Source organism: Anolis sagrei, chromosome 6 (assembly GCF_037176765.1).
Source record: "Anolis sagrei isolate rAnoSag1 chromosome 6, rAnoSag1.mat, whole genome shotgun sequence".
Classification (NCBI taxonomy): domain Eukaryota; kingdom Metazoa; phylum Chordata; class Lepidosauria; order Squamata; family Dactyloidae; genus Anolis; species Anolis sagrei.
The window spans coordinates 122,244,674-122,270,434 of record NC_090026.1 but is presented as its reverse complement, the minus strand read 5'-3'; the positions used below and the strand labels follow the sequence as shown (position 1 = coordinate 122,270,434).

General features: G+C 42.8%; 1 protein-coding gene across 4 annotated transcripts in view; it reads right to left on the bottom strand.

Moving 5' to 3' along the window:
- Window positions 1-25,761, bottom strand: part of PRKAG2 (protein kinase AMP-activated non-catalytic subunit gamma 2) — a 301,021-nt gene that overhangs the window by 21,097 nt on the left and 254,163 nt on the right. For all 4 annotated transcript variants that reach the window (XR_010910204.1, XM_067470373.1, XM_067470374.1 and 1 more), the window contains 6 exons: window positions 16,330-16,411; window positions 15,093-15,151; window positions 8,766-8,811; window positions 6,327-6,381; window positions 4,429-4,555; window positions 2,314-2,479 (listed from right to left, as the gene is read on the bottom strand). Coding sequence is in view for 3 of the 4 variants with exons in the window: in XM_067470373.1 (XP_067326474.1) it covers window positions 2,314-2,479; window positions 4,429-4,555; window positions 6,327-6,381; window positions 8,766-8,811; window positions 15,093-15,151; window positions 16,330-16,411 (535 nt within the window). In the remaining variant the exon portion in view is untranslated. The remainder of the gene's footprint in view (window positions 1-2,313; window positions 2,480-4,428; window positions 4,556-6,326; window positions 6,382-8,765; window positions 8,812-15,092; window positions 15,152-16,329; window positions 16,412-25,761) is intronic.

The following is a 25,761-nucleotide window of genomic DNA, read 5'->3' as shown; positions in this document are numbered from 1 at the left end:
TTTAGGAAAGCTCGGGGGCCATCACTTCCTGCCATGTGTTTCCAATCCATTAATTTTAAAAAGAGTGTTTTTGGATTGCAGAGGGACAAGCGTGCTTCTGCATACTATTCCGTCATACAACATGCAGCTCTTTTTTCCAATTCAAGACCTTCACTGAAAACAGAGTCAACTAGAACTTTACTTCCACATCATTTTCCATAATTTTGTGCATGAAACTAATTCTGTGCACAGAAGATGGGAGGAGAGTGGAAGGAAAACGAAAGGACTGCAGAGACGTAGTATTTATTTATTGTATCAGGAGAAAACCAAGGGTACAGTTGTGATGTTTTTGAGAAAACACAAAATTTAAAAACTTGGCATTATATTAAATATCCTTTGACCAGTAGCTGGCCACTTGGAATATCTCTGGTGTTGCCGCAAGAAGGTCCTCCATTGTGCATGTGGCAGGGCTCAAGCTGCATTGCAGTAGGTGGTCTGTGGTTTGTTCTTCTCCACACTCGTATGTCGTGGACTCCACTTTGTGGCTCCATTTCTTAAGGTTGGCTCTGCATCTTGTGGTGTCAGAACAGTCTGTTCAGTGCCTTCCAAGTCTGCCAGTCTTCTGTGTGCCCAGGAGGGAGTCTCTCATTTGGTATCAGCCATGGGTTTGACCCTGCCACTTTTGGACTCTCACTTGCTGAGGTGTTCCTATGAGTATATCTGTAGATCTTAGAAAACTATTTCTTGATCTAAGGCGTTGGCGTGCTGGCTGATATCAGAAAAGGGGATGGGCTGGAGATATCACTGCTTTGGGCCTTTCATTATTGGTTGCTACTTCCCAACGGATGTCAGGTGGTACAATACCAGCTAGACAGTGTAATTTCTTCAGTGGTGTAGGGCACAGACAGCCTGTGATAATGCAACATGTCTCATTAAGAACCACATCCAATGTTTGGGCATGCATACTCAGCAGTAGAGTAGCAAAGTGCTAGGGCTGATGTCTTCACTGTATCTGGTTGTGATCCCCAGGTTGTGCCAGTCAGCTTTCGTATGATATTATTTATTTATTTAGAACTTTTATATCCTGGTCTTCTCAACCTCCACAGAGGGACTCAGGCCGGCTAACAACAGAAAATCCATACACAAATAAACTAATAACATCATAACATCATAATACATTAAAATACAAACAGAATAAATACACAGAACCAAATCGTCAAGATAAAATCACATTCATCACAATCCACCAGTGTAGTCAGTAGTTATTAGGTTATTATTGACTCGCCAATCATTCTGAGAATGCTATATCCCAGAACCAGGATTTCACTAGCTTTCTGAAAGTCAGGAGGGAAGGGGCAGATCTAATCTCCATCGGGAGAGAGTTCCACAGCTGAGGGGCCACCACCGAGAAGGCCCTGTCTCTCGTCCCAACCAGACGCGATTGCGAAGGTGGTGGGACCGAGAGCAGGGCCCCTCCAGAAGATCTTAACAACCTTGATGGTTCGTAGGGGAGAATCCGTTCGGACAGGTAAACTGGGCAGGAGCCATTTAGAAATTTATAGGTTAACACCAGCACTTTGAATTGTGCTCGGAAGCTAATTGGCAGCCAGTGGAGCACTTTCTAGCACCCACTTTTTGCTTGATATTCAGGCAGTGCTTCTTGTAGATCAGAGCACGGCCTAGGGTAACTCCGAGGTGTTTTGGTATGCTGCAATGCTCCAGTGGGATCCCTTCCCAGGTAATCCTCAGAGCTCCAGATGCTTGCCTGTGAGATGCTCGTCTCCAGAAGCGACGTAGTAAAAGCTCAGATAAGGGAAGCTTGTGCAAAGCAGGAGTAATTCCACCAAACTGAAGCCCAAGACTGGAATCATAAAATCAAACCTAGGTACCACAAGGTCTAATGAGGTTATCCCTGTGGGAAAAGGGCCTTTGTACTTTCAATTATCATTTAAAACTAATAGCACACGCACACATTCATCTTGCACAACAAATGACCGAAAGCTAAGAAGCCAATTGCAATATTGCAGGATCCTGGAAATGTCAATAACTGAGGCAGACCGATTATTAGGCAGAGACTTTCTAAATAAATGATGGGCATCTTTGAAAAGAAGTGCCTTCTGCTATCTTTTTCATATTTAATAAGACTAACAATGTTTAGTCTGTATTACAGAACATCAACAGCAAAATAAACATTCAACTTCTGCATAATGTAATTTCTATTACTGTATTTGTTTGAATTTGTTGTTCGATGCCTTCTTTAATTGTTTCTCTTTAGGGACTTCCTTGGGTCCCAAACAAACTGAAGAAGTAAGTAAATAAATTCTGAATACACACCTGATTCATCCACAACAGGTAGTGCTGATATCCTTCTATCTACAAATATATTCAAAGCTTTAATGATAGGAGTGTCCGGGTGTATAAAGGCGATATTATCGTAGGTTCCTATCCCAAGTTCATCCAGATTTTTCTTCATAAAGGCAGGCTTTGGCATTTCTGACACCTACAAATTGCATAATAATAATAATAATAATAATAATCATCATCATCATCCAGCATATAGATCTCATTTGCTGTGACATACTGTGTTTTTGTGTCTATAAAATAATAATAATAATAATAATAATAATAATAATAATATTCTTAACAGGCACATGTTACATTTGCAAAGTTATATGGCCAACACACTTTTCAATGGCATCACAAAAATTACTAAGTCTTTACATCGATACTATATATTAAGCGTCTGGGTTGCTGTGAGTTTTCTGGGCTGTATGGCCAAGTTCCAGAAGCATTCTCTCCTGACATTTCACCCACATCAAAACATCTAGGCATCCTTGCAGTTGGCCAATTTTCTCACACCAGAAGCAACTTGCAGTTTCTCAAGTCATTCCTACACGGTAAAAAAAACCCCACATCTATGGCAGGCATCCTCAGAGGTTGTGAGGTCTGTTGGAAACTAGGCAAGTGGGGTTTAAATTCCCCCAGACAGGAAGCAGCCAGGCTTTGAAGCTGCAAAGCCATTCAATGCTAATCATGCTGGCCAATTAGCACTGAATGGCTTTGCAGCTTCAAAGCTTCAAATGCTAATCATGCTGGCCAATAGGAGCCCCCGATGGCGCAGTGGGTTAAACCCCTGTGCTGGCAGGACTGAAGACCGACAGGTCGCAGGTTCGAATCCAAGGAGAGGCGGATGAGCTCCCTCTATCAGCTCCAGCTCCTCATGCGGGGACATGAGAGAAGCCTCCCACAAGGATGATAAAAACATCAAATCATCCAGGCGTCCCCTGGGCAATGTCCTTGCAGACAGCCAATTCTCTCACACCAGAAGCGACTTGCAGTTTCTCAAGCTGCTCCTGACACGACACAAAAAAAATTGGACTCTTAGCAATGGTATTCCCCGTAGTAACCTATGGATGCAAGAGCTGGACCATAAGGAAGGCTGAGCGAAGGAAGATAGACGCTTTTGAACTGTGGTGTTGGAAGAAAATTCTGAGAGTGCTTTGGACCATGGAAAAGATCCAACCAGTCCATACTCCAGGAAATAATGCCTGGCTGCTCACTGGAAGGAAGGATGTTAGAGGCAAAGATGAAGTTTGTCGCTTCCGACTCCTCGTGGCCTCCTGGACCAGCCCACGCCAGAGCTCCCTGTCGGCCGTCACTACCCCCAATTCTCTCACACCAGAAGCGACTTGCAGTTTCTCAAGTCGCTCCTGACACGACAAAAAAAATAAATGCTGGCCAATTGCAACATTCACACTTGTCTCCAACAGACATGAGTTATTTCACCCACCCTGGACATTATTCCACAGATATATAAACCCCACTTGCCTAGTTTCCAACAGAACCCTCAACCTCTGGGGATGCCTGCGATAGATGTGGGCAGGAAGCAACCAGGCATTGAAGCTGCAAGGCCATTAAATGCATTTGCAACATTCACACCTGCCTCAAGCAGACATGAGTTCTTTCTTCCACCCAGGACTTTACACAGATATATAAACCTCACTTGCCTAGTTTCCAACAGACCTCACAACGTCTGAGGATGCTTGCCATAGATGTGGGCGAAATGTCAGAAAAGGATACTTGTGGAACATGGAAATACAGTCTGGGAAACTCACAGTGATTCCGTACATGAAAGCCTTCAACAACACATTAAACTCTGCTAAATATTCAAACTGAACTAGCATATCTAATGCCATTTGTAAACTATTACTACTTATACACACCTTGTCCCCCATAGTATCATGGGGAAGCTGCACTTTAAGAAAGTTACTATATGGCCAGGTATCTTATACGTAATCACAATAATATTGTAGAGTACTGTTAAGTGTCAACTACCAACTACTTGTAGACAGGCAAAACATGCAAAGTTTTAGTGTTCCTGTGTGCTTATTATAGCAGTAGCAAGGCAACTAATCTGGAATGAGCTCAAAGGCAGATCAATTTACTTACAAAAAGCTGGAGAAACTTGAGTATTCTTTTATGGGTAAGGATATAAAGTGCATTTCCACTCACAGGATCAATAACAGGCAATCTGTGGATTTTGTTTTTGATCAGTGAATACACAGCATCATAAAGGCTGGAGAGAAAAGTGTTGCATCTATTAGTAGATTCTGCCATCCTTTCAAAATAAATTTTTAACATGTAACGCTTTATCCTGTTGGCAATCCCAACCGAGTAACTAGGATTTATCAAAGCGTTGACTCTCCAATACTTGAACCATCCAAGGGGTTCTAGGCCATAATGTTGGATAGTAATTTGAAAACGGAATTAGAAGACGCAGACTTTGATTTTTCAGTTATTAGACAAGCAACGGTACTGATTAATATCAATGTTGGATCCCTTCAATCAAAACAAGAGCAGGAAAATACTATTAGAGACAACAATAATCCCAAAACAGTTTTTTTGCTGGATGACTCAATGCTGCTTGAAAGATTTGCACATGAAAAAATGACTACCGTATATACTCGAGTATAAGCCGACCTGAATATAAGCCGAGGCACCTAATTTTAACACAGAAAACTGGGAAAACATATTGACTCGAGTATAAGCCGAGGGTGAGAAATGAAGCCGCTACTGGTAAATTTCAAAATAAAAAATAGGTAACAATAAAATTACATTAATTGAGGCATCAGGAGGTGAAATGGTGTTGAATATTTACATAAAATTGTAATTTGAGATAAGACTGCCCAACTCTGATTAAATCATTATTCTAACCTTCAATGTAAATGTATTTACGTATCCTTCCAACAATAATAAAGAGAGTAAAATAATGAATATAATGATAATAATAATAAAGTAAAATAATGGAAATGCAATAATAACAGTAATAATAGAGTAAAATAATAAATGCAATAATAATAAAGTATAATAAATGTAATAATAATAATAGAGTAAAATACTGCAAATGTAATAAAATAATACATGAAATAAAAATAATATTAATAACAGAATAAAAGAATAACTAACCTTAACTCAAGTATAAGCTGAGGGGAGCTTTTTCAGCCTAAAAAAAGGGCTTATACTCGAGTATATACAGTAATAATTATCCTGTTATAGATACAAACTTCATCTATACTGGGATGGGACTCAAGTAGCTTTCCAGGTGTTGAGTTACCCTATGTAACAAAATTCGAAAAATGTTCAATTCCCTCCTCCCTATGACTCCCCCTCACATATTTATACATGGCCCTCATCATGTCTCTTCTCAGCCTTCTCTTATGCAGGCTAAATATGCCCAGCTCTTTAAGCCGCTCCTCATAAGGCTTGTTCTTCAGACCCTTGATCCTTTGAGTCACCCTCCTCTGGACACATTCCAGCTTGTCAACATCTCCCTTCAATTGCGGTGCACAGAATTGGGCACAGTGTGACTCCAGATATGGTCCGAGGCAGAATAGAGGGGTAGGATGACTTCCCTAGATCTAGACACTAGACTCCTGTTTCTGCAGGCCAAAATCCCATTGGCTTTTTTAGCTGCAGCATGACATTGTTCACTCATGTTCACCTTCCTGTCCATGATCCAAGATCTTTTCCACACATACTGCTATCAAGTCAGGTGATTCCCATTCTGTATCTTTGCATTTAATTTTTTCTGCCTAAGTGGAGTATCTTGCATTTGTCTCTATTGGAACTTAATTTTGTTAGTTTTGGCCCATCTCTCTAATCTGTTTGGGATCATTTTGAATTCTGCTCCTGTCTTCCGGAGTATTAGTTATCCCTCCCAATTTGGTGTTATCTGCAAACTTGATAATCAAATGTGCTTAAACACCTCCCCTGCTTCCCAATTTTCTGATAAGACAATTTACATCAAAATAAATCTGGAAAAGTATCAACAGTAAAACAGAACTTACCTTGCATCTGGTGAAATATTCACTAAAGGCTTAAAGGTTTCTTGCAAATAAAGCTCTGTGTGATTAAACAGAGTAAATATTTTCATAAAGCAACAAAAACAATATTTTTCAAAGAATTTTTATTTATATAGATTGTTGGGCTTGCCTTGTAAGCTGCACCAAGTCCCCTTGGGGAGATGGTGGCAGGATATAAAAATATATTATTATTATTATTATTATTATTATTATTATTATTATTAGAAACACAACAAGATGAGTCCTCAGCAGACAAGATCACTCTGCGGGCTGTTGTATTGGATCACACGTCGGACACTTCCCAAGTGTCTAGGACTGTGTGATATATAAGCAAATAATGAATGCAGATCCCAGTAGGGTGATCTTTTGCAGCTGGCAGATGGTAATTTTGTCAGCACCGATTGTGTTTAAGTGCAGGCCAAGGTCTTTAGGCACTGCACCCAGTGTGCCGATCACCACTGGGACCACCTTGACTGGCTTGTGCCAGAGTCTTTGCATTTCGATCTTTAAATGCTCATATCATGTCAGCTTTTCCAGTTGTTTCTCTTCAATCCTGCTGTCCCTGGGATTGCAATATCAACGATATAAAACTCTGTCAGTCTGAATTCGGAAGATGAGTCAACAGCAGACAAGATTACTCTGCGGGTTGTTGTATTTTGATCACACGTCCGACACGAATAATGCGCGCAGATCCCAGTAAGGTGGCCTTTTGCAGCTGGCAGATGGTAATTTTGTCAGTGCCGATTGTGTTTAAGTGCAGGCCAAGGTCTTTAGGTACTGCACCCAGTATGCTCATCACAACTGGGACCACCTTTACTGGCTTGTTGTTGTTATTTGTGGTGTTTGGGCCCATTGCATAGGCTGGAGGCTGCCAACCTGAAGGACAATGTGCCTCTGGGTTGTTGTAGGTTTTTTCAGGCTACATGGCCATGTTCTAGAGGCATTCTCTCCTGACGTTTCGCCTGCATCTATGGCAAGCATCCTCAGAGGTAGAGAGGTCTGTTGGAACTAGGAAAATGGGTATATATATCTGTCGAATGACTAGGGTGGGACAAAGAACTCTTGTTTGGTGGAGCTAGGTGTCTTGTCTGCTGGACCTAGCTCCAACAGACAAGAGTTCTTTGTCCCACCCTGGTCATTCAACAGATATATAAACCCATTTTCCTACTTCCAACAGACCTCACTACTTCTGAGGATGCTTGCCATAGATGCAGGCGAAACGTCAGGAGAGAATGCCTCTAGACCATGGTCATATAGCCCGAAAAAACCTACAACAACCCAGTGATTCCGGCCATGAAAGCCTTCGACAATACAATGTGCCTCTGCATAGTGACCACTAGAGGTCAGTATAGGCATGCACATAAATAACATAACACAAGAGTGATCCAAAAAGGGTGGTGCATTTTAAAGTTTAGAGTATTGTTTGAGATCAATGACCCAAGCACAATGAAAAGGGGCAGCATTGTCTTAAACTGCTTATGCAAGAATGGACTTTCAACCTTTTTTCTTGCATTTTATAGCATGTACTGAAGCAACACCTCATATATCTTTTTCTGCTGATCAACATTTTAATTTTACCATTTCTTAAAGAAAACAAAAAATATGAAATTTTCATATAACGTATTTTTTGCTGTGCCAATAATATTGTCTTTAGTGAAATTCAACAAAATTTCCCTTCTAGAAAGAAAATCAGTATTTTCTACTACTCCAAAATTTGTAGCCAAATACACCAGTCGTGACACAGAGATGAAAACAGGTGGAAAGGAGGAACCCAGTAGCATCAAGAGTAATTTGTCCGGATTTTGTACTCCTGTACGGTTGTTTGAAAGCCTATGTAAAATAATAACGTAATTTGATGCTTAATAAATAGGTTTTTCCTTAATCCCACATTATTATCCAACATTTTAACTTATCCTACGTTCTGCCAGCTCATTATTTATCGTATCAGGAGCGAATCAAGGGTACAGTTGTAATGTATTTAAAAACTAACAAACAAACAAAAAACCCCAGAAAGTTTGTAAATTTGGTATTCAATTAAATGTCCTTTGAACAGAAACTGGCCACTTGGAGTGCCTCTGGTGTTGCTGTAAGAAGGCCCTCCATTGTGCATGTGGCAGGGCTCAGACTGCATTGTAATAGGTGGTAAATAGGTGTAATAGTCACCCAGTCTTCTATGTGCCAAGGGGGGAGTTTCTCATTTGGTATCAGCCATGTGTTGAGGTTCCAGGTTTTAGCCTGCCACTTTTGGACTCTCGCTTGCTAAGGTGTTCCTGGGTGTGTCCAACTTATGTTGGATAAGCAAGACTGTACTGTACTTAAAAGGCAGCGGCACAGTACATATAATGCCACATAGCAGATTTGGTGGATCAAAGAGTTATTAAACATAGACATACATTAAGTAACACTTTGGGGGAGTGTGCTTACCTCTCCATGTTTCAATCTTGTGCTCCTCTAATTCATAGATTTGTACCTGAAAAGGAAAATAACAATAATCTAAACTCCTCTGCAAACACTGAAAACTTCTCATAAAGTTAGGACAACTTACTTACTTACAAGTAAAAAATGCTAAGACTAGAGAATATAGTTATAAGACAAGCTTTAGCACAGCAGGTTAAACCATTAGCTGAAGCCTATCTTGTCAGTCAAAAGGCTGCCATTTGAAAACCAGGTCAGGGCGAGCACCTGGCTATTAGTCCAGCTTCTGCCTACCTAGCAGTTCGAAAGTAAATGTGAGTAGAAAAATAGGTACCGCTTTCAAAAGCTGAGAGGTATTCTGAGGCACCCATAAAAATGCCGACAATTTGATCCAAAAAAAGGAGTAATGAACAAGCTCTTCGGAAGGGAGATGGACCAACAACAGACCCCTGTGGCCGGAATCAAGAGGCCGAAACAACGTGAAATCTGATACTTCTTATCTATGCATAATTGTCTATCTAGTTGTGTATAAAACAGCACTGAATATTTGTCCCATATGTATGCTCTTTGATCCGCCCTGAGTCCCCTTCAGGGTGAAAAGGGAGAAATAGAAATACTGTAAATAAATAAATAAATACTGTAAATAAATATTTACAATAACTGCAACACTTGTCAATGGTGGTAGTTACTAAATTGACATGCTCAAAATTGTAGAATAAGAGTAGCAACTGAGCATCATCAGCCAGTCCATGGTTGATCTTCCTGAAGTAGAAACTCCATTCATGATGGATTACACCAGTGATTCTCAACCTGTGGTTTCCCAGGTGTTTTGGCCTAGAACTCCCAGAAATCCCAGCCAGTTTACCAGCTGTTAGGATCTCTGGGAATTGAAGGCCAAAACATCTGGGGACCCACAGGTTGAGAACCACTGGATTACACACTGCAGGACTATTAACATACGCTACTTTTTGGGAGCAATCCTTTCTCATTCTTGTTTGATGATGCTGTTGTATGCCTTTCACACAAATATGGAATGGATGGCACTAGATGTGAGGGGGTAACAGAGGGATTAAAGGGGACAGGATAACTACAGTTGATAAAGCATTCATATATAGAGGGTCTACACCTGCAATCCTTCTCCAATGCCAGAGATACAGCTTAATGGTGTAACATTAGAAAATGTTGACCATTTCCGCTATCTTGGCAGCCACCTCTCCACCAAAGTCAACACTGACATCATGAACTCTGCGAGTGCAGCATTTTTCCAAATGAAGCAGAGAGTGTTTGAGGACCGGGACATCCGTAGGGATAGCAAGGTGCTTGTTTATAAAGCTATTGTCCTCCCAACTCTGCTATATGCCTGCGAAATGTGGACTGTCTACAGACGTCACATGCAACTCCTGGAACGATTCCATCGGTACTACCTCTGGAAAATCCTGCAAATCTCTTGGGAAGACAAGCGGACAAACGTCAGTGTGCTGGAAGAAGCAAAGACCACCAGCATTGAAGCAATGGTCCTCCACCATCAACTCCGCTGGACCGGCCACATTGTCCAGACGCCCGACCACCGTCTCCCAAAACAGTTGCTCTACTCCGAACTCAAGAATGGAAAACGAAATGTTGGTGGGCAGGAAAAGAGATTTAAAGATGGGCTCAAAGTCAACCTTAAAAACTGTGGCATAGACACTGAGAACTGGGAAGCCCTGGCCCTTGAGCACTCCAGCTGGAGGTCAGATGTGACCAGCAGTGCTGCAGAATTTGAAGAGGCACGAAAGAGAGAAATGTGCCAAGAGGAAGACACGTCAAGCCAACCCCAACTGAGACCGCCTTCCACCTGGAAACCAATGCCCTCACTGCGGGAGAAGATGCAGGTCAAGAATAGGGCTCCACAGTCACCTACGGATTCACAAGAATACTGATCCTGGAAGACTATCCTACTCGGCCAATGAGGGATCGCCTAAGTACAGAGCTTCATTTCAGAACCTTTAAGAATTTAAAAGTTTTGGCAGGAGCCATTCACACCTCAATCCTATTACTCAGAGCCACTAATGGATAGGATGGCTGGTGAAAACACAATACAGAAATGGACCTTGGAAAGTCGGATGGATGAGTTTTGTATATTCCACTCCAGCCCATTTTAGTACATCTAATAAGACCTTGTAAACTGGACACGCAACTTCTAACTGCATTCAAACACTGAAAGATTCTGCCTTTGGCACTTTGCAAATTACAAGAGCAAAGAGAAATATACCTAAGCCTTGCTGACCCAATAAGTAACCTTTTCTCTTTGCACCTCCCTTTTTAAACCATGGACCAATTTGGGTATATGATCTGACTTGTTGACATTACTGCAGCAGTAATGCCTTGAGCAATGACAGGAATGTTTGCAGCAATGGAAAAACTTGAGCTTTGTACACAAATCCCTTGGCATGATTGCTTGCTTGCTTGCTGCTCTAATACAAAATAGGAACACCTCTGCCTCTAGAAACTCCAGCCTTCGTCATCATGAATAATAATAGACGGAATCCATACGCAGCTACAAATATGGAAAGGATTTGCAAGATTTTAGAATGCGTGCAACTGCTACAGCATGGGGGCCATGAGGTTTTGTCGCACTAAAAATATAAACACTATTATTTGAAAATTTGGAGCTAGGAGAATGTCAGAGGAAACAAAAAAAAGCTCAATCTGGATATAGTTGAAACCTCGATCACAGGGTACATCTATACTGCAGAAATATTGCAGTTAGACACCACTTTACCTACAAGCAAAATTTACTTATATATATATTTCAAATATTTGTACCCCACAAATATTTGTGGGGGGACGACGACGACGATGCAGGGTGGCTTCCAATTGGCAGCAATACGATGCCTCAATATATCTATATATATAAAAATGCTCTGTGCATAATGAGTACCTTAAAAACAAAAGAACCAATGAACGAAATCACACCAAATTTGGCAACAAAATGTCTCACAACACAAGGAGTGACCATCACTCAAAACATTATGATTTTGTCATTTGTAGCTGCTGGGATTTATAGTTCACCTATAATCAAAGAGCATTCTGAACTCCGTCAACGATGGAATTGTACCAAACTTGGCACACAGAATTCCCATGACCAACAGAAAATACTGGAAGGGTTTGGTGGGCATTGACCTTGAGTTTGGGAGTTTTAGTTCACCTACATCCAAAGATCACTGTGGACTCAAACAATGATGGAGCTGGACCAAACTTGGCACAAGCACTCAATACGCCTAAATATGAACACAGATGGAGTTTGGGGGAAATAGACCTTGATATTTGGGCATTGTAGTTGCTGGGATTTATAGTTCACCTACAATCAAAGAGCATTCTGAACCCCACCAACAATAGAATTGGACTAAACTTGGCACACAGTTCTCCCATGACCAACAGAAAATACTGGAAGGGTTTAGTGGGCAGTGTCCTTTGGTTTTGGAGTTGTAGTTCACCTACATCCAGAGATCACTGTGGACTCAAGCAATGATGGATCTGGACCAAACTTGACACAAATACTCAATATGCCCAAATGTCAACACTGGTGGAGTTTGGGGAAAATAGAATCTTGACATTTGGGAGTTGTAGTTGCTGGGATTTATAGTTCACCTACAATCACAGAGCATTCTGAACCCCACCAACGATGGAATTGGGCCAAACCTCCCACACAGAACCCCCATGTGGGCCACAGCAACGCGTGGCAGGGGACAGCTAGTACATAATAAAAACAAACAGTCAATAATTATAAATAGTTAAAAACATTAAAACAATACAATTAAAATCGACTAAGAATTACCAATCTGGTGGCCATTATTAGCCGAAAACTGTGGTTGGATGCTCCATCAAACTTATCCATAATCCATTTCCAAGCCATTGTCAACATTGTTATTGTTATTGTCATTGTCCGCCTAATTACCCAAAGGCCTGGTCCCACATCCATGTTTTTAACTTTTTTTCTAAAGGTGAGGAGGGACCTAACTTCCAGGGGGAGTGCGTTCCAAGGGCAGGGGGCTACCACCGAGAAGGCCCTGTCCCTCATCCCCGCCAAGCGTGTTTGAGAGAGACAGGGCCGAGAACAGGGCCTCCCCAGAAGATCTTAAACTCCGAGGTGGGACGTAGAAGGAGATACGTTTGAACAGGTATGCCGGACTGGAGCCATATAGGGTGTTATAGGTCAAAACCAGCACTTTGAAATGTGCTCAGAATTGGATCGGAAGCCAATGGAGCTGACATAACAGGGGGGTGGTATGCTCCCTGTATGACACTCCAGTAAGTAATCTAGCTGCCGCCCATTGGACTAATTGAAGTTTCCGAACAGTCTTCAAAGGCAACCCTATGTAGAGAGCGTTACAGTAATCTATTCGGGATGTGACAACAGTGTGGACCACTTTGAAACAGTTGAAAACCAACTTACTAATGCCTTGAAAGATCTCTCCAGCTACTTCAAACGTAACCACCTGAAGCCTAACCCTGCCAAGGCACAAGTGTGTGCTTTCCACCTACGGAACAATGAACCCTACAGGAAATTTAACGTCACCTGGGAAGGCCAAGAGCTCAAATACTGTTTCCATCCTAAATATCTCGGTGTCACTTTAGATCGAACACTAACATTTAGGAAACACTGCATACACACCAAGCACAAAGTAGCTGCACACAGTAACATCCTGTGGAAACTTACTGACAGCACATGGAGAGCAGACCCAAAATTAATAAGAATATCAGCAGTGGTCTTGTCTTAGTCAACTGCTGAGGATGCCTGCCCTGTTTGGCACAAGTCTGCCCACGCGAAGCAGGTGAACATTGCACTAAACGAAACAGAGATCCAGCTTAATGGTGTAACATTAGAAAATGCTGACCATTTCCGCCACCTTGGCAGCCACCTCTCCACCAAAGTCAACATTGACACCAAAATACAACATCGCCTGAGCTCTGCGAGTGCAGCATTTTCCCGAATGAAGAAGAGTGTTTGAAGACCGGGACATCCGTAGGGATACCAAGGTGCTTGTTTATAAAGCTATTGTCCTCCCAACCCTGCTATATGCCTGCGAGACGTGGACTGTCTACAGACTTCACATGCAACTCCTGGAACGATTCCATCAGCTCTGTCTCTGGAAAATCCTGCAAATCTCTTGGGAAGACAGGTGGACAAACGTGAGTGTGCCGGAAGAAGCAAAGACCACCAGCATTGAAGTGATGGTCCTTCACCATCAACTCCGCTGGACTGGCCACATTGTCTGGATGCCCGATCACCGTCTCCCAAAGCAGTTGCTCTACTCCGAACTCAAGAACGGAAAACGCAATGTTGGTGGACAGGAAAAGAGATTTAAAGATGGGCTCAAATCCAACCTTAAAAACTCTAGCATAGACACTGAGAACTGGGAAGCCCTGGCCCTTGAGCGCTCCAGCTGGAGGTCGGCTGTGACCAGCAGTGCTGCAGAATTTGAAGAGGCACAAATGGAGGGCGAAAGAGATAAATGTGCGAAGAGGAAGGCGTGTCAAGCCAACCCCGACTGAGACCGCTTTCCACCTGGAAACCAATGCCCTCACTGCGGGAGAAGATGCAGGTCAAGAATAGGGCTCTACAGTCACCTATGGACCAACCAAAACACTGATCCTGGATTGCCTAAGTAAGTAAGTAAGTAAGTAAGTAAGTAAACGCAGAATAATCACAGGATGTCTCAAACCTACACCTGTTGTTATACTCTACAAGCTAGCTGGCATTGCCCCTTCTGATCTGCGACGGGAATTTGCTGCTGTGAGAGAAATAAAGTTGAACACTCTGAAAACCATCCACTGCATGGCTATCAGCCTCCTCCCAGTAGACTCAAATCAAGGAAAAGCTTCATGAGAACCAACACTTCTCTTAATGTTCCCCCAGGAACAGCAGGAGTATCCTTCTGGGCAGGAAATCCCAACTGGATGGCCCCCCACGAGAGAGGGTCTTCCTCCAGGGGTAAACCAAGAATGGGCAACTTGGAAGTCCCCGAACAGACTCAGATCTAAAGACAACCTGGCAAAATGGAACTCGTAACTAAAAGAATCCTCCACGTGGTGTGACTGTGGAGCAGAACAAACAACTCTGCACGTGCATGCTTGTCCACAATGCCCTGCCTCATGCACAGAGGAAGAATTGTTTAAAGCTGGAGACAATGTGGGTGCTGTCGCCCAGTTTCGGTCAAAAATTACTTAGCTGCTTGTGCTTCTTCTATTTGTATCTGTTTTAGACTTATGTCTGCAATGTTTTTTGACACGAAATAAATAAACCTATCATGGCTCACTGCTATGGCATAATGGGGGTTATGAGTTTGTACTTACCATTGGAGACTTGTAGTATCTATGCAATATATTAATGAAATCTGTAATAGTCAACATTCCTGTAACGGGACAAAGAAGAAGCACTTCAGTGTTTGAGTTTCAAATCATATCTTCATTATATCCTATCAATCAATAGAGTTTAATAGGACAAAAATTATAGCCTTAATTGATTAGTCTCAGTAATGCTTCAGAAACATCTGTACACTATGAGAGTTATTAGGAGTTGATAAATAAATATAATAAATAAATAAATCTTTATTTATACCCCAAGAGGACTCAGGGTGGCTTACATGAGGCCAAGCCCAACAATCACAACAAAGCAAATATACAGCATAAAATAATACATCAATAAAATATAATATAATGAAAATAATAAAAAGTACAAAATAGGCACACAAAACAATATAAAATCACAATATACACAAATATATACATACACAAAGCACATATACACAGACTGGGCCACAGCAACACGTGGCAGGGGATGGCTAGTGTGTGTGTGTGTATATAGATATGTTCATTTGTGGGATTAACGTAACTCAAAAACGACTGGACGAATTGACACCAAATTTGGACACAAGACACCTATCAGGCCAACGAGTCACCATCACTCATAAAAAAATGAAAAATACAGCAGAAGAGACTTAAAAAGCAAAAAAAAAAAACAAAAAATACATCACAACATATGTGAAAAAACACATATATACACACAAACACATATATAAACATATACACAAATATATACACACACAAAACACATATGCACAGACTGGGCCACAGCAATGCATGGCAGGGGACGGCTAGTGTGTGTGTGTATCTATATCTATATATCTCAGTGTGACTTTGTACTAGAAACTCCTTGGAAATTATTCTCCTTTCGTAGGCTGTTCAAGACAATACCGTTTCTATCTAGGAATTATTGCATGACATTTTCACCAAACTAAAATTTAAATATAAACAAATCCCTTATGTCAGAAGTCACTGACATGTCTGTTTTGTTTAAAGGACAGGACATAATATATGACGAGAGATAATGGAAAAGTACAGAATTTTCACTTTTGTATTGCTAATAAACTATGGCTCCCAATGTGCATGCGTCAACCCTAATCCTAATTCCTTGAACAGATCACGGAAAAAATAAATAAAGCACACACTCAAAAACCCATTCCACAATCTCTCTCGCAATATATATATATATATATATATATATATATAAAATTAACAGAAATTATCATACCTACGAAACTTTGTTTTTTACTCTCCCACAGCGGTGCTGCTCGCACACCATTCGCCACCAAGGCAAAGAAAGCCTTCTTAACCTGGAAGAGATAAAGCAGAAAGCAATGCTGTATTATTATTTATTTTAGAACAATATATATGTATGAGGATGACATATTTTTCTATAATGAAAAATCCCTTCTGTAAGCTTCCAAGAATGGTAATTCTCATTTTTGAACCCAGAAGTACTAGATCAGGTATGGGCCAACTTAGGCCACCCAGGTGTTTTGGACTTCAACTCCCACAATTCCTAACAGCCTACCGGCTGTTAGGAATTGTGGGAGTTGAAGTCCAAAACACCTGGAGGGCCCAAGTTGGCCCATACCTGCTCTAGTCATCAGTATCATCAACAGGAGAGATTATAATACTAGCAGGAAAATTGGACCAGTGACATGAGCAGATGGTTGATCTCACTGCAGTATCTGGCTGAAATATGGTCCCACCTGCAGGAGAGATCTGCTTCCAAAAATATATGTCGGGGAAGCAAAAAATAGCATCTCCCAAGAGGACATTTCCCAGTCTGCTACCAGTGACAGAAGCCAGTTTGATGGCCAAAATCCATCATATGAAGAATCTGTTGAGGTGACTTTAGTATTGCTTGGAAGCAAGCCAACATCTGCTCAGAGAAGGAGGGACAGAGTAAAGAGAAGGGACAATAATAGCAATGCCATGTTCACTGCGAGTAGGAAATGAATCAATCCTGGAGGGAAAACAGAGGAAAAAGTACCAGACACTCAAAATCTATATAAATAAAAATGTAATGTTCGTTTGTGGGATTAACATAACTCAAAAACCACTGAACGAATTGCCGCCAAATTTGGCCACAAGGCACCTACTAACCCAAGGAGTGACCATCACTCAAAAAAATTGAGTTTGTCATTTGGGAGTTGTAGTTGCTGGGATTTATACAATCAAAGAGCATTCTGAACTCCACCAGTGATGGAACTGAACCAAACGTGGCACACAGAACTCCCTTTCAGAAAATACTGAAAGGGTTTGGTGGGCATTGACCTTGAGTTTGGGAGTTGTAGTACACCTACATCCAGAGAGCACTGCAGACTCAAACAATGATGGATCTGGACCAAACTTAGCACGAATATGTCCTTGCAGACAGCCAATTCTCTCACACCAGAAGCGACTTGCAGTTTCTCAAGTTGGTCCTGACACAAAGTGAGGTTTAAATATCTGTGGAATGATGGCCACGGTGGGAGAAAGAACTCTTGTCTGTTGGGGACAAGCGTGAATGTTGCAAAAAAACCCTCTAAATTCAGGATAGTAAATAAAGTGCAACACTCAAAAAAAGAGGGGAATTCTAGACAATAATCAATCAGGGCCAGCAAACACCTCCAAACAAAGGATCCCCTCAGGAAGTAATCAGCCAGACATTGTAGCTAAAAGGCCATTAAATGATAATCAATGTGGCCAATTGCAACATTTACACTTGCCCCAAGCAGACAATAGTTCTTTCTCCCACCCTGGACATTCCACATATATGTAAGTCTCGTTTGCCTAGTTTCCAACAGGCCTCACAACCTCTGAGGGTGCCTGCCATAGATGTGGGTGAAATGTCATGAGAGAATGCTTCTGGAACATGGCCATACAGCCCGGAAAGCTCACAGCAATCCAGTGATGCCGGCCATGAAAGCCTTTGACAACAGATTAAACTTAGGTACTAATCAATCTTTGGACCATTCTGCTGGTAATTTTAGTGACAAAAAACCTGTATATTTTACATGCAAATGCAAAATATTGCAGTCATTTCAAAAGGACGCTGGCCTAATTGTATAAGTTGCAAAACATAACATATTGCCTACCAAAAGAGAGCAAGCTGACTCACCGGTTAGTAATTCCTTCAGCCTACTGCATATTTTTAGGGGAAAAGCAGCAGCACTTTCAACAAACACCAAATTAGCTGCAAAAACTTAGTAAACTCAGTAGCACTTGCGTCTAAGAAAAGATTAATAAAACTGAACTGTGTCTGTCCAAAGCTTGAAGCAGAGAGAATATAGCTACCTGGGTCTCAAATCTATGTTGTCATCCATTTATCCATAACCGTTTTTCCAAAGAAGGGGAAAAGATTCAGTCTAAAAGCTTTAGGATAAATGTGTTGCTGTAAAATAGCCTTCCTCCCCTATGTTAGTAAAGGTAAAGTTTTTCTTGATGTTATGTCTAGTCGTATCTGATTCTGGGGGATAGTGCTCATCATGTCTAAGCTGAAGAGCCGGTATTGTCCGCAGACACCTCCAAGGGCATGTGGCCAGCATGACTGCATGGAGCGCCATTACCTTCCCGCAGAAGCAGTGCCTTTTGATCTACTCACATTTGCATGTTTTCCAACTGCTAGCTTGGCAATAGCTGGGCCTAACAGCGGGAGCTCACCCCGTTTCCCAGATTAGAACCGCCAATCTTTCGGTCAGCAAGTTCAGTAGCTCAGTGGTTTAACCCGCTGCACCACCAAGGGGTCCGCCTCCCCTATGTTAAGGAAACATTCTTGTAAAAAGTTGAATTCTAGCTGGAAATGTCACGAAGGCCCTTCCAATTGCCTTTTGCTGTTGCAAAATTGCCAATTGCCCTTAGGCAGCTGGTTGGGATCTACAGCGGACTAGCCAAGACCAAGATTTCACCTACAAAGCTTGTCGAACAGAATTCCTGCTTTTTGCCTCTTAAACCTGCAATTAAAGGACACCCAGCACAAGAAATACTTCCCCACTTGAACGATTTTATATATTGTGCCAGAAGTGAATTGAGGGTACTGTTATAATGTATTTAAAAACACAAACAAAGTTAAAAAATTGGCTTTATAACTAGATTTCCTTTGACCAGAAGCTGGCTACTTCAAGTGCTCTGGTGTCACTGTGAGAAGGTCCTCCATTGTGCATGTGGCAGGGCTCAATCTGAATTGTAGTAAGTGGTCTGTGGTTTGCTCTTCTCCACACTTGCATGTCGTGGACTCCACTTTGTAGCCCTATTTCTGAAGTTTGGCTCTGCATCTCGTGGTGCCAGAGCGCAGTCTGTTCAGTGCCTTCCAAGTCGCCCAGTCTTCTGTGTGCCCAGGAGGGAGTATCTCATCCGGTCTCAGCCACTAATTGAGGTTCTGGGTTTGACCCTGCCACTTTTGGACTCTCACTTGCTAAGGTCTTCCTGTGAGTATCTCTGTAGATCTTAGAAAGCTATTTCTTGATTTAACGGGTTGGCATGGGTTGATATCCAAACAGAGGATGGGCAGGAGATATCAATACATTGGTCCTTTCATTATAGGCTGCTAGAATTAGTTTACCTGGTGATTAAAGATGTTACAATACACAATTTAGGTAGTGACGTAGGTAGACAGATTTTTTTTGTTGAGTCAGGAGCGACTTGAGAAACTACAAGTTGCTTCTGGTGTGAGAGAATTGGCCGTCTGCAAGGACGTTGCCCAGGGGACACCTGGATGATTTGATGTTTTTTATCATCCTTGTGGGAGGCTTCTCTCATGTCCCCGCATGAGGAGCTGGAGCTGATAGAGAGAGCTCATCGGCCTCTCCCCAGATTCGAACCTGCGACCTGCCGGTCTTCAGTCCTGCCAGCACAGGGGTTTAACCCACTGTGCCACCGGGGGCTCCTGGCAGACAGGTAGATTGATATGGACATAAGGCAAATTCTTGCTTGTTCTATGTCTGAGCCAATTTCTGCAAACTATTAGGCTTAAGAACAGATGCATTTTAGCTGTTTCCCTTTGGCCAAACCGAAGAATCCGGACTGGCCAAAGGGAAACAGCTAAAATGCATCTTCGGTTTGTTTGGGTGCCTGTAACTGTGAGAGCCCAGCCGTGACGGATTCCCATCTATAATGTGGCCATGTGGCAGCCGATCTCAGCTCCTCTGCCCCAAACAAACAGCAAACAAAAAGAAAACCCTCATTCTCTGAAAACTACTACCACCTAGTCTCCTTGAGAGTAGAAAGTAGAAACAGCCTTGAGGAAACATTAAACCCAAAGCAGAAAAGAGATTGAAGCTGCCACTCCAGGCAGGGCCTGAACAGTAGAGAAAAGAGAGGGATTTTTAAAGGAAGCCCAGGTAGGATAGCTCTAGGTCAGTGGTTCTCAGCCTGTGGGTCCCCAGGTGTTTTGGCCTACAACTCCCAGAAATCCTAGCCAGTTTACCAGCTGTTAGGATTTCTGGGAGTTGAAGTTCAAAACATCTGGGGACCCACAGGTTGAAAAGTACTGCTTTAGGTCATAGCTCTTCCTTCCCTGGGCCTCCTTAAAATGCCTTGGAATGCTGTGTGACATGCTGCTGCTTTAAGAAGCATTACACCCAGTCTCCTTTACAGACGGAAGGGAAAGGATTGAAGAAAGAGAGGTATCTTAACTCTGATGCTTTTATAATAAAAACGAAGATCCACCCAAAGGAAAAGGGTTCTTGCCGTACATCAAGGGAACAGCTGACCGCATAGGGAATCTGATGAGGAAACACAACATACAAACTATCTACAGACCCACCAAGAAAATCCAACAAATGCTACGTTCAGCAAAGGACAAGAGGGGTCCTCTCACTTCTGCAGGAGTCTACTGTATACCATGCAGCTGTGGACAAGTCTACATAGGGACCACCAAACGCAGCTTTGCCCAAACACGAATCAAGGAACATGAAAGGCACTGCAGACTACTTCAACCAGAGAAATCAGCCATAGCAGAGCACCTGATGAACCAACCTGGACACAGCATATTATTTGAGAACACAGAAATGCTGGACCACTCTCACAACCACCATGTCAGACTACACAGAGAAGCCATTGAAATCCACAAGCATGTGGACAATGTCAACAGAAAGGAAGAAACCATGAAAATGAACAAAATCTGGCTACCAGTATTAAAAAACTATAAAATTGCAACAGCACAACAACAGAGAGGAAGCAGGCAGGGACATCTAATTACCTTTCAACGAAAGTTTGCTCCAGGCACAGTCAGCCCATTGTATGCTAATCAAGGTGGTCAGTTGAAACATTCACACCTAGCTCCAGCGGACAAGAGTCCTTTGTCTCACCCTGGTCATTCCACAGATATATAAACCCTTTTTCCTAGTTCCAACAGACCTCACTACCTCTGAGGATGCTTGCCATAGATGCAGGCAAAACGTCAGGAGAGAATGCCTCTAGACCAGGGGTCCCCAAACTACGGCCCGCGGGCCACTTCCGGCCCGCCAAGGGCCCTGATCCGGCCCGCGGAGGAGGAGCGCCCCCCCCCCCAGTGCCCCTCCATTGGCTGGCTCACGCTATCTGTTAGGCCCGATGGACAGCGCGAGCCAGCCAAGGGAGGCTGCTCCGCATGGTCTACTCGCGCGTAAAGCACCTCGCGAGGTGCTTTACACGCAAGTAGACCACGCAAAGCAGCCTCCCTTGGCAGACTCACGTTGTCCATCGGACCTGATGGACAGCCTGAGCCAGCCAAGGGAGGCTGCTCCGCGTGGTCTACTTGCGTGTAAAGCACCTCGCGAGGTGCTTTACTCGCAAGTAAGCCGCGCGGGCCTGCTCCTCTGTCCATCGGGCCTGAGCCAGGCAAGGGAGGCTGCTCCGCGTGGTCTACTTGCACGTAAAGCACCTTGCGAGGTGCTTTACACGCAAGTAGACCACGCGGAGCAGCCTCCCTTACTCGCAAGTAAGCCGCGCGGGCCTGCTCCTCTCTTGGCAGGCTCACGCTGTCCAAGGGAGGCTGCCCTGGTGCTCCATGCAGTCATGCTGGCCACATGACCTTGGAGGTGTCTACGGACAACGCTGGCTCTTCGACTTAGAAATCCAGATGAGCACCACACCCCAGAGTCAGACACGACTGGACTTCATGTCAGAGGAAAACCTTTAACCAGGAAAATCTTGGAAGATCCAGGGTGGGAGAAAGAACTCTTGTCTGTTGGAGGTAGGTATGAATGTTTCAGTTGCCCATCTTGATTGCCATTTCATAGCCTGACAGTTTTTTAGGGAGAATCCTTTGTTGAGAGGTGATTAGCTGGCCCTGATTGTTTCTTGTTGGAGTTCCCCTGTGTTTGAGTGTTGTTATTTATTTACAGTTATAATTTTAGATTTTGTTCAGACTAGAAATAGGAATATTTCCCATTCTCTGCTCCTGGAATTACTGCCTAAAGAGGGCTAGAAAGAACCCCCTCTAAGGGCCCTTCCACACAGCAAAATAAGATATGTGCAATGTGCATAGGAATTTTTTAATTGATTTTTTTTAAAAAACTATAGTCCGGCCCTCCATCAGTCTGAGGGACAGTAAACTGGCCCCCGGTTTTAAAAGTTTGAGGACCCCTGCTCTAGACCATGGCCATATAGCCCGAAAAAATCTACAACAACCCAGTGATTCCGGCCATGAAAGCCTTCGACAATACTCTGATGCTTTTAATCCAGGTCAAAAGGAAGAATATGGAAGGGGAGCCTGTGGGCAGCCCCCCACATACTGGGCCAGATCGGGTGCTTTCTTAACCTCATTGATGACATCCGGGCTCCCTTGAAGGAAAAAAGGAAAGGCTCCCAGGAATGGAAAGGGAAGACTCTTAAGTTCCCCACTGCCACCAATGAGCCGGATCTAGCTGCATTTTCCAGCTACGGTCCAAAAACAGTTATTTGGCTACCCACCCATTTTCAGGAGGCATGGATACGAGGGTCTACCATTATCTGGCCAGCAGAAACGGCTCGAGGTGCAGTCAAAATGCAGAAGGCTACTATGGTTTGTTAGGTAAAGGTAAAGGTTGTCCCCTGACACTAAGTCCAGTCACGTCTGACTCTGGGGTGTGGTGCTCATCTCCATTTCTAAGCCGAAGAGCCAGCGTTGTCCATAGACACCTCCAAGGTCATGTGGCCAGTATGACCGCATGGAGCGCCGTTACCTTCCCGCCGGAGCAGTACCTATTGATCTTCCCACATTTGCATGTTTTCGAACTGCTAGGTTGGCAGAAGCTAGGCCTGAAAGCGGAAGCTCATGCCGCTCACTGGAATCGAACCTGCGACCTTTTGGTTAGAAAGTCACAAATGAAAATGAGAAACCATGGTTTACTTATGAACTCTAGCTTACATTTTGGGTATGTTTTTGATTGTGTCTATACCGAACGTGAATTCTCAAAGAGATATGCCAAGAAACTGAAAAGAAGGAAACAAACCATAGTTGGGTTATCTGTGGGAAAATGTATGTCTAAGGCCAACATAAACCATGGTTCAACATAGGATACAGCCTTCTAGAAATTTCAAATCTACCTCCCCCGCCTCTATATATGGCTATGATCAGTAGTAAATGCTAACTAGTGTTAAGTAGTACATTTTCCAGAAAGGAGAAATCAAGAGTTTGGGTGTCAGGCTTTGATCTTCTCAAGATGATAAAAGAAACATAAAAGACTAAATTTTCTTTTAGGGATAATAGAAAAAACAATATACTTTGTTCTTTTCAGAATCTCCATTTTGCAGCTTAAGTGTTTATCTCTTTACAAAGATCAGTCTATTAACACAGACAAGTTCTTGTTTATAATGGACTTTTCAGTTCAAGCAGATCCTGTTGCTAAAAGATAAAAGAGCGTATTTTTAGTAACACGCACTGCTCCATTTACAACAAAAACATTCCTTTGAGAGTTGGTTTACCAAACAACGGACAGATTTTGTGTCAAGGAGCAACAGTAATTTAGGGCCAAAGTGGTTAATTTAAGATAAAAACAATTTCTAGGAATGTGACTATACTTCAAAATTAATTTGCTTCTCAAAGAATGCAGGGTCACAGTTCTTGCCTCCAATTTATGGGTGAGAAGCAAGTGGGGAAGATGAGGGCTGGACATTAAAGGAATTTTTAAAACGTGTAAAGCCCATGAAAATATTTTGATTCCTCAAGTATAGAATGCAAAGATATCCAAATTAAGAACTACTCTAGCCTAGGATCCATTTAAAGCAGTGGTTCCCAGCCTGTGGTCCATTGACCACCAGTGGTCAGCAAAACTAAAATATAGCTCGTGGCCTGACCGTTACTACACTGTTGCAACAAGAGCGGCTGGTTTCACAAAATCCTCTTATAGTGCTGAAGAATGGGGATGTCGGGAGAGGAGAGGCTGACTACCCACAAAAGGCACGACAACAAGCCTCCAGACTACTATTACTTCTTCTTCTCCTCCCTCCCCCTGAGCAAAGCTGTTCCATGTTGCACCTGGAATCAGGGCTGCCTTGGTATCTTTGTTTTTAGGCTTCTTCCTGGGGTTATTTGGGGTGCAGATTCAAAAAATTGCATTGGATAGACCACATCAGCTCTATATTATTAAATATGGCTTTCAGTGGATGAACAGATGGTGACTACTGGATGGAATATGATATGTATCAGAAACTAGAGCTGATGTGGTCTATCCAATGCAATTTTCTGAATCAGCACCCCAAATAACCAAGCCAAATATAAAGTTGACCAAAACTGATTCCTAACCCTTGTGGTACTAATGTTGGAAAGTGGTCCCTGGTCAAAGTGATCCTGGTCAAGTGGACTATCGCTGCTCAAGGTGGTTCCTGGCCAAGTAGACCATCCTTGGTCAAAGTAGTCCCTGATCAAGCGGACCATCCCTGGTGAAAGTAGTCCTGATCAAGTGGACCATCCCTGGTGAAAGTGGTCCCTGGTCAAGCAGACCATCCTTGGTCAAAGTAGTCCCTGGTCAAGCAGACCATCCATGGTCAAAGTGGTCCCTGATCAAGTAGACCATCTATGGTCGAAGTGGTCCTGCTCAAGTGGACCATCGCTGGTCAAGGTAGTCCCTGGTCAAGCAGACCATCCCTGGTGAAAGTGGTCCTGCTCAAGTGGACCATCCCTGGTGAAAGTGGTCCTTGGTCAAGCAAACCATCCCTGATCAAAGTGGTCTCTAGTGAAGTGGATGATCCCTGGTCAAGTGAACCATCCCTGGTCAAAGTGGTCCTGGTCAAGCAGACCATCCCTGGTCAAAGTGGTCCCTGGTGAAGTGAACCATCCCTAGTCAAGTGGTCCCTAGTCAAGTGGACCATCCTTGGCCAAGTCTAATTTCTGGAACTTTACTCAAAAGATACAGTCTATATTTCTTGACTGACTGAATGTATATCCCAGCTTTTCTCCCAAAATAAGACTCAATCTTAATCATGCTGTTATTAATGGATGTGAAGAGCAACTGATGTTCCTATAATCTTGTATGAAAGCACTACTAAAGTGAGCATCTCACACTAAGATGAGATTCCCTACAGGTCAATAGGGAAGAGCTCCACACTGAAGGTTCACTCAACATATAGAGTTATCAAGCTATATTCAAGAATAAAAGAACTGGAGAAATTACTCAGGTCTATCTTGATACTCAACTTTGTGATTTTTAATGATCCTTTCCAACTTGATTTTGCCAAGTCTAATGTTATTGAATTCAGAGAACGGAAGAGAAGT